Source organism: Takifugu rubripes, chromosome 3 (genome assembly GCF_901000725.2).
Source record: "Takifugu rubripes chromosome 3, fTakRub1.2, whole genome shotgun sequence".
NCBI classification, from domain to species: Eukaryota; Metazoa; Chordata; class Actinopteri; order Tetraodontiformes; family Tetraodontidae; genus Takifugu; species Takifugu rubripes.
In genome coordinates this window covers 8,450,200-8,459,845 of record NC_042287.1, presented here as the reverse complement: position 1 = coordinate 8,459,845, position 9,646 = coordinate 8,450,200, and the positions used below count along the sequence as shown (strand labels likewise).

At 44.6% G+C, this 9,646-nt stretch overlaps 1 protein-coding gene across 15 annotated transcripts in view; it reads left to right on the top strand.

Moving 5' to 3' along the window:
* The window catches only part of kif1b (kinesin family member 1B), a 41,451-nt gene continuing 31,805 nt past the window's right edge, over positions 1-9,646 (top strand). For 9 of the 15 annotated variants that reach the window (XM_029833354.1, XM_029833353.1, XM_029833360.1 and 6 more), the window contains exons 1-2: positions 115-280; positions 1,422-1,575. In XM_029833354.1, coding sequence (XP_029689214.1) covers positions 1,470-1,575 — 106 coding nt within the window. In that variant the 5' untranslated portion in view covers positions 115-280; positions 1,422-1,469. Of the gene's footprint in view, positions 281-1,421; positions 1,576-9,646 lie in introns of those variants that run through there. The other 6 variants (XM_029833359.1, XM_029833361.1, XM_029833357.1 and 3 more) reach the window with 3 other exon arrangements.

Genomic DNA, 9,646 nt, shown 5'->3' with positions numbered 1-9,646 from the left:
AAATCAAGGCAATCCATCAATTCTTCGTGTCGCTGGTGTGGCGATAGACGTCCACCCTCCGTCTCCTTTGGAAAATAAACCCCGACTGTAGTCGCCGGTGGTAGACACGGGTCTGTCGGGCGGAACACACCGCTATGATGGGTGTTTCTGACGAAAGTGGACTGAATACCTGCTTTCGTGTTCGCGGATTTAGATAAAATAGAGAAAATCCGCTCGCCCGCTAGCTAACGTCAGTCGTCGCTGCTGTCCTGTGGTGTTTTCGTGGTGAGAGTCGTGAAACGTGAGTAAAAAGTAAAACGACACTTTTTGGGACATTTTAAACGCATTCTTTGTTGTTGTTGCTGCTGCGAATAGTTAGCCATCAGTCTGTATTAGCTAACGCAAGTCGAATCCGTATGAGTAGCGGAGTGCTATTACACCCGCGTTTCAAATATCAGATATCGAACCGTAATCTGAGTTATTATGAAGAAAGACACGGCTTTTACAGCGTCCCTTCTCTTTAATTATTAACCAAATGCAAATGATAAACCTGTCAGACACTCGCCGGGCCCGTCGCCTGCTCTAATTAGTTCGAATCTCTCAAGGTGCAATAAACTACACGTTTGTCCTTTTTAAAACAACCCTCGACTGATTAAATCTTAAGAATTCCGCAGAGGTGGGCGACCTTTTTGCAGAATGTGTCGCTAAAATAAACACGGTATGTTGACTGGTCCGGCTCCAGCAGCGGTGGATTAGCCCACTTCTTGACATCCCCAAAATTAGTGTTCAGAAAGCCCGTTTAGCTCATTGTTTTGCACGGAAAGATCCGTGATGGATGTAGCAGACGGAGCCCGACCACTGTCCCACTGTAGCGCTCGCCGATCCGGGGAGATAGAATTTCATGGGCGTATGCTTTAGCAAGTATGGCTGACTGCAAGGACGTGGAAAAACAGCGTGTACTTGGCATGTGTAGCCACCGGCTGCAGGATGTATAGAGTAATGGACTTTATGCAATTAAATGTGTGTCCGATTCCGATGGGGAAAAGTGTCCTGTTCATGCAGGGGAACCGATGCATGCACCGGTATCTTTGTTTGTCAGAAATCACGTTATAATGTGTCGGTTTTTATCCTAAAACTAAATGCCTCGCCCTGTTTTTGGTTGTAGGATGTTTAAATGGTCGGTGTTGACAACATTTTTAATCTCTTTAGTGGGTTTGGTCGGCCATATTTGTTGTAGGCTGTTATGACTTTGGGAGGGGGGGGGGGGGGGGGGGGGGTCGATTTCATTGTGCTTAATTTACATTTTCGGGATTATGTGCTGGGGTTTATTAAATAACTCTGCTTGTGTAGGTTTTTGGAACAGTAGAGTCATTTGTATGTACCGTTACTGTGAACAAATTGCCAAATGATATTTTGATTTATTTACACTTGTTTTCTTTTAGGAGGGATATACAGGGATTCTTACTGGAAAGGAGTCCAAAACCGCCACCATGTCTGGGGCTTCTGTGAAAGTTGCGGTCCGCGTTCGTCCCTTTAATTCCAGGGAGATGAACATGGATGCAAAATGCATCATTCACATGCAAGGCAACTCTACAAGTAAGTAGTGCACTGGCACGCACGCCCGGACATGCTGGTAAAACTATGCATGGCTTGAATAGTATCTGCATGTACATTTGTGCTGGCCTGTCTGGTTTCGGATGCTTGGTATACCACACAGGCTCCCACATGGCCTTCCTTCAGTGGTCTGAGCTGGGAACAGTGGAATGAGCAAACTGAATAGTGGACGGTCGGGGACAAACAGTCTGAAAGAGAATAAAAGGCTTACAGAGTGAAAGTCCTTCTCTCAAGGGGCCTGCATGCCTTGGGAGTCTGTGTGTGAAATGCTGAGTTGGATCATACTGGGAGGCCAACGGGTCGCCAGCTTGGCCCACTAAAGCCCCAGTTCATTCATACTCAAGCACACAGTTGGCGTTTAGAAAGGATGAGTGTCACCACACTGTTTATGGTTGCTATCTCAGTTTCCATAAAGAGTCCAGAAAACTGTTTATATCATGTGATTTAGAAACACATGAGGTTAAATGTTAATACTTTTCAAGATATACATCCCTGTAAACTATATTATAAGAAATTTTACACATTTTTGTAAGCTTTTTCAAATATAGCATACCAACACAATCTGATTGAGTTTGTAGTCCTTTTGTTGTTTTTTTTTACTAGATGTGTAACCATTTTCTACACTTAGTACTATTACATAGCTTTAGTGAATATATTAAAATCTGAAATGACGCCAGTGCACAGTGTAGGGAAGAATAGACGACAGAAGAGGAAGAGTAGGAGCTCTGAATGTAATTTTGTAGCCTTGTGATTCAACCTTCCTACTTGTGACGGTGACTCATCTGGTTTTGTGAACGGCCAGCTCTTTCCTTTTTCAGGACGGAGTTGTGGGTCCCATTTTGCCCGGCAAACCAACACAAACCAACATCTCTGACGCTGAACACTCAACACATCTGAACACTAAATCGCCCGGGAGCATGACGGCGTCTGCCAGTAGAAACCTGTTACAAGCAGCCTTATTTACATGTGCCTTTTTCAGTCGCTGTCATCGGGTTCGTTAAGCTAAGCCTTTATGAATCTTGCATAAGATCAAGCGTCCCCATCAGATACTGACTCTTTATCTCTCGGACTGAATGAAAAAGAAGCTTTGTGTCAAATCCCTGCTTCTTTGACTCTATATCCTTTGGTTTTCATTATGCCAAAGTCACTCTGGGGTTGTGAAGTGTGACTCGTGATTTTTGGCAGAACCGCAGCAGTGTGTAGTCTTTCGGGGGTGTGCTAGAGAAGGCGAGGAGGCTGCAGCACTGCCTACTCCACCTCGCATCACATGGGCAGATTGCGGAGCAGACAGGAAAGCTGGCAGACGGCCACGCTCTCCCTCCATCAGGGCTTCATTAAAGATGGTAGGCTGGGAATGTTCTCGGAATCAGAGAGGTTTACCTGGAACTCGTGCCTAGATTTGTTCATTAGTTCCTGAAAATCATTGAGATTTTTTTTAATTTTGGCATTTTTGTGCTAAAAAACCTAACATGCACCGACAAGGTCAAAGAAAGAAGCCCAGAAGCATAGTGGTGTATCCTGATATAGGGTGGGAAAGAGCAGAATTTTTATTTTTATGGGGATTTTAGAGCAGGTCTAAAGTTGGGGTTCCACGTTTGGAAGTGCTTGTTCGGCATTTGTGAAAGTGTTTAGCAGACTGTACAGCAGTCGTGACACCCCCCCTATTACGTCTCCCTCAAGGGCATCTGCGTCAACAGAGACCGAGGGGGCTTCAGGGGCAAGAGCAGGGTATGCTCTTACCCCTCCTCACTGTCGCACTGAGGGTAGCAGGGTGGCAAATTGATGATCTGGTTTTCAGGAAATGTGTCCAAGTAAGTACTCAATAAAGTGAGCCGGGTTGGGGAAAGGAGCGGCTTTGTTCAACAGACACTCCTAAACATACTAGCACTAATGGAATAAGAAAGGGGGCCGTGACGGGCCACTGCGTTGGTTAGTGTTAGCTCTCCAAATGTTGGGTAATAACAGGGTGCAGAAAGCTAGCCTTCATTAGGACCCTGATTGGTGGTCTCCGTCTCGTTATGTAACACATGTTGTGCTTCCACTCGTGTGTAGCCAAAGATGGTCGACACATCTTTCATGCGCTGATCATCTGCCATGTATATATTACATCACATTGGAACAGCCGCGCATTCATCTCATTTTTATCATAAATACACTCCTTTGAGAGAGGTGCTGCCAAATAGTGGTCCTGCAGTGGATCGATGTTACAAAATATCATCCAAGGCTAAAGGTAAACCAAACGGAACAAACAAAAGGTCAGCATTCAAATTAAAGCTGCGTATTTCAGGGCCAATTTTGCAGAGTGTCCTCTCCGCGTCAGCTAAATGCACGATGACCTTCGAACATGGCTGAAGGGGAGAATCTGCTCGGCTCCACTTTCTGTTACACACCAGAGGACCAGACAATGAACCAATTGGTGGCCATTAAGAAGCCGGGGTGTAATATGGGAAGTATGGTTTCAGTTGAGGGATGGCCACCCTGCCTGTGCGCAGGCAGGAACGATTGACCTGATTAGTCTCAGTAATCTGCAGGCTCTCAGCGGGTCACCACGCCCTGCTGCTGTAATCCCCCCTGACCCCCGTAGGTACGCACAAACCCACTCCCTCAGGATGTGAACCATCCTGGTGGCCTTTCGCCAAGATTGTTTTTGGAGTGGCAGAAATTCACAGCCGTGCGCCTCGACGTTCATATTCCCGACTGAGCTTCTCACAAGCACGGGAGGACAGGTGGACGTCTTTACGATCCCCTGCTGCATTAGTCCTTAAAAGCATTACAGCCACTGAGGGTGTGGAATGCATTCAAGGTTTTTGACACGTGAAGAAATGATCTCAATGTTTAACATCATAACCGTAGTCGTTTAATGTGAGTCCAGTTGTTTCTGGCTGCGTCCTCTGTATGTGAGACATTTTTAATAAAGAATAATTCAAAGGCCTTTTTTTGTTTTGTTTTTTTACGAGCTTTCATCGAGCCCAAAAATAATTGCTTCATTTTGTCAACGACAAAGCAAAAATGCAAACTAGTGAGAAGAAAATGATGGACGATCAGATGTTGGTTTATGGCCCCATCAGTCAATGAATGCCTGAAACGACCTCTGCCTGGCGTGCACCTGACACAGGTCAGAGGGGACGAGTGCTAAAGGCCTCCTCACACTGAAGAGCAGTTTTAGTGCTCTGGTCATTTGGTTTTCACCTGCCTACTTGTATTGATGTTACACTTCAGTACCACAAGTTTTTTTTGTTCTCAGAAGTGTTTGAATCATCAAAAATCAGGCTGTACTGTATAAAGATGTATGTTTATAGGAATAATATCCTTAGAGGTTCAATTAAGTCCTATGTTTTAATATTAATTTCACTTCAACTTGGGACTTGATACTCCTGCTTCTCTTCCTCACGTTGCAGAATAATAATTAATAATCGAATAATTATATCCTTCCATCGGTGGGTTCTTCTCACCCGACTGACGTAGTTCCCACTGTGAGCAAAGGAAGCATTCTGCAGAAAACACGGGCTGTCTGAGAGGGCGGGATCGGCGCTGTGGGGGGGATGGTAGATGCGAGCGCAGCAGAGACAGCGGAAGTTGTGTGTAGGCACATTTCACGTGTGAGACAGCGTGAGGCAGCATCATATATAGTCTCCCAGCTGAGGACGACGGGGTCACACTGTCAAAGAAACGCTATTAAATCCTGCGCGTTACATCCAGAAATGATGAAATTACACGTGCACAGAATATTCTTTGTCCAAATTTATGTAAAAAAAAAAATGCCTCAAAATGATTTAGCATATGTTAGCACAGTTGATTTATTGGTGGTAAACATTGAGTGATGCAGCGTGAGACAGTTTTATCGTTTGAATGCTACGTTTGTTCCACCATTCCAGTTTTCTCCTCTTACCTTCCCACTGGGTTGTCGTCTAGTTGGACCTTGCTGGAGAGGGATGTGTCCTGTCCAACACCGCTTTCTCTCCAGCCTGCATTGTTCTGTTTCCTCCCACGGTCTGAGGATTGAATTCAGCAGCAAACAGGAGGACTTAGCAGTCCCGGCACGATAGCACGGGGCTGGGTGATGATGCATTTGCTGTTATTCTTCCGTGCACACAGAGCATGACATGGCGGTATTATTTTGGAAGCTCTGACCGAAGCGAATTGACAATCTGATTAATTGCTTGTGACCTTGACTTTCATTAAAAAGATTTAACACTATAAAATGCTCAGTTTTTATTACTTTGGTTCCCATTTGGCAGAGTGATTTTCTGACGTCATTTTGTTTATATAACCCCGGGAATCGTTTAAAGTGAGACCCCAGTCTTGGGCTGAAGCTAGCTGAGGAAATCCAGGTCACTGCTCTATGAAATGGATTGTGAGCTATGAATAAAATGGGCTTTGTATGGTCCTTGTCTGCTCTTCCTGTTACTACCCGCTCCACCAGGACCACATCAAACATTATGTCATTTTTTTGAGTGGATTTTATAGAGCCAGCATTTTAAAATGTGACGGTAGTTTTTTTTATTTTTTTTGCTTTTGTGCCTGTGGTAACACAGTGCTAATGACACAACACTTTTTTCCTGTTTGGCACCACTTCATGATTACTGTTGATTTTATCTTTCCTAACCCCTTTTTTTTTAAATTTTAATACATTTCTGTTTCCTTCTATGTTCATTGTGAAATTGCTGACACTTGCAAGTTGGAATTTGCATCACATGATATTTTTAAACTAGCAAACATGGATCCTGTCTGAGTTTGCTCAGTGATGTATTGTTCTCTTCTTCCTGGGACACAGGATGTGTTGGGAAAGACCTCTTTTTCTTTTTTTTCCTTTTTTTTACTGGTGCACCTGCAATGGAAACCTCCTCCCTGATCAGATGCCCCATCAGTGTATCGATATAAAACGGTTCAGTGCTGAAAGCATGTTGCTGGCGTGTGCTGCTGAGGCAGACTGCGTGTGTCATCACCTGAGAGTCTGCCTGACACGCCTCTGTCTTTGTTGAAGTTTTGTGTTTATTTAGCTAATGAATGGATTCCTGCTGGCTTGGCGTGTTTTCTCTGCCTGCTGGCTTCTAGAAGCCTCTCTGTAGTCTCTGTTATCAGCGAGCCAGCACAAGCGTCTAACATCAAAAGCTGGTTATCCGCGTCTGTGGGCGGCCAGCAATGTATGGCCCCGCCACGAGCTCGGTCAGAAAGGTTGGGCAGCTGAAATCTGGCCATTCCTTCCCGTCACTGACAATCTGTCGGCATGCAGAGCACTAGTTGCCATCTGCTGCTGTATAAATAGATGGTAGTCGGAGCAGGAACAGCTGGTCCACAGGCCGGGACTGTGCCCTTTAAGATAACCAGACCAGCCAAAAGTCAGTTTAATTTAAAAAATGTGGCTGTCCTTGTTTCACATTTTGATTGGAATAGTGCCACAGACACGTTTTGGAAGTCCTACCTTTCTTTTGCATGTATCCACTTATTGAATACTTTAGCCTAAATAATTTTTACAGAGAGAATTGGAGGGATGTGAGCACATAAAGCCTTGTCATAACAGATTACCTAATGCATGTTGCAGACTCTGCCTGTTACAATCCCCTGCTTTCAGTGCATTGTTCTGGTGTCTTCCTGTGTGTTTTCCCTCTCCTCTCTCCCTTTAGGAAGAGAAAAATTACGTGATCAGCCTTCTGAGTAGAACGAGATCATTTGTTGGGTCATGGAACTCTGCTTATTTTATGGTCAAGCCGGTACCATAGAGCGATTCCTGCCATTTAAAAACCTTATCTTAACATCAGTTTCTGCCCAAGTGTCATATATTTGCTTTATAAGCTGTCCTGACGCTTTTAGAAATGTCTGGATTTGTTAATTGCCGTATGTTTGAATTTAAAGCCTGTGACACAGCTGTCATTTGGTCCAGCAGGGTGATGGAGGTGTCACACAGTGTTGTGGTTTCTGTTTTGGAGATGTTTGTGTGAGCTGCGTTGCTGTGACAAACTTAGCAGTCAAATGCAGCACAGCAGTATTCAGTCACTACTTTTAGCCTGCAGCTTTGAGATTCATCCACTGACAACTCTGTCACCTGTGCCGTTGCCCTGGAGACCGAGGCATCGCACACAAGACGCTGGATACGACACACAGAAGCCTCACTGTCCTGTTGTTATGGTCTGCATTCCATAACCTCATCAGCACCGTCATGGCGTTGCTGGAGTAATCGGCTCATGTCAGCAGCTGCTTCGGCTCATGAGTTATTCACAAACTGTGACAAAAGAAAGCATTTGGCAGTGGGGATGTACAGGATTGATGTTTCACTTAATTTAAGGAAATAGCTTTAGAGGCAAGATAGAAAACATTATAAATCCACCAGAAGCTGTCTTGGTCTATTTTGAAAAAAGGCTGAACCAAATTGCAAGTGTGGTTTGTGTCTGTCTGGGATGGGAAGTCTCATCAGACTGAGGCGGGTTGCCCAGGTAAGCTACATGTGTGATATAAGCATGTGATGTGGGCAGGCTGTCATCAGATAAACAGCCACTAATCTCGCCACATGCTATGCTAGCAAGACCGATTAATACTAAGATAATTGTTGCCCAATGTAAATGGGGCATATGATAGAGTGGGTAACCTAAAGCTGCATTCAGATTACCGGTCATAATTTTGGAGGTGCCTTCAGAAATGAATCTATTCACAGCAGCAGGCGACTGACTTCAGAGTGAAATATTCCTCAGCAGAAGAATATGAGGGAACGCTGTTCAGATGCCACAGGCATACTGAAGGTGCACATCCAGTAGTTATTGTATTTCTCTGGAAGTCTGAGGAACATCAGCATTGACAGTTCACACGTTTATTTAATGGTCTTTCTGGTGATCTCAGACGAGCATCGATCAGCTCCAGCTAACAGCCTTCCGCAGTCCTTAGATGGTTTTAGGGAGCGGCCACTCTGCCATTTAAACCCTGCTTCTCTCTGCTAGTCTCAGGTGAATAGGCCTAGCTTTTAGTCCCCATCTGGTGTTCAAAGACCTCCTAACAGTGTCATTACAGCAGGGTGCCTTTCCACCCCTGGTCAGATTATACGTGCCACAGCGAGCAGGCGAACACAAAATGTCTGCCAGGTATAACCAGCCGAGTGATGCTCTTCGGATAGCAGGATGTGGTTCGTTAGCTGGTCTCCACCCTGCCTTGAAAAGGAAATCTCTGGAGTGCCAGCGTCATATCTATTCCATATTCAAGTCAACAGGAAGTGAAATGGCAGGGCTATGGGATGTTGGACTGACCATTAAGGCTGCACAATGCCCCATATTAGATTGTGTGTGCGTTAACTGGCTGTTCAATTTAAATTTATGGAGAAAGTGTCTCTTCTACACCCTTTCCCACAGAGATTTGCATGTCATCTTATTCTGGAATGGATGGCTGACCATGTGTGACGTGCACGGAGTAGTTTTCTCACTGGTGCACACAAATAAGACATAATTTATCTGGCAAATAATTGATGGAGCGCAAAATAATGGTATTGTTTAGCCCAATTTAACAATTTATTTGAGTGGTTGATGTTTTTATGAGCTGTTGCTCACAAATGGGAATGAATTTCGGTGATCGTTAACTATCACGATTAATAAAACCCCAAAATGTAAATAATGCTATGAACTTATGAAAAGGTGTTCCTGCGTTTTAAAACATCATAATTGGGAAGGCTGGAGGCAAGAGAAAACAGAACTCTGTGTGCTCCGTCTGTGCCAAGTTGAGGTTGCTATGGCAACCAGAATCTGGTCCTGTACCTGTTGCCATGGCTGAGGAAGACTGAGTGATGACGTTTATTCAGCATCAGGAAATGTTTTCCATTTTGAGAGTAGGACGTCACTCTGGTGGGAATGTTAGCCATAAATGGAAAGCTGTTAAGGCTTTTATTGTGGAATGGACGTGTCTGTTCTGAGAGAAGCTCATTCATGTCCTGTCTCCCACCGGCTGTTTACATCCTCTGCCATTCAGAACCAGCTGATAACCAGGAGATTGCAAAGTTCATCTATTTTCTTATTTACCTGAACACAGCTGAGTATCTGCCGGCCTCTCTTGGGCTTCCCCTTCTGAAACCCCCTTC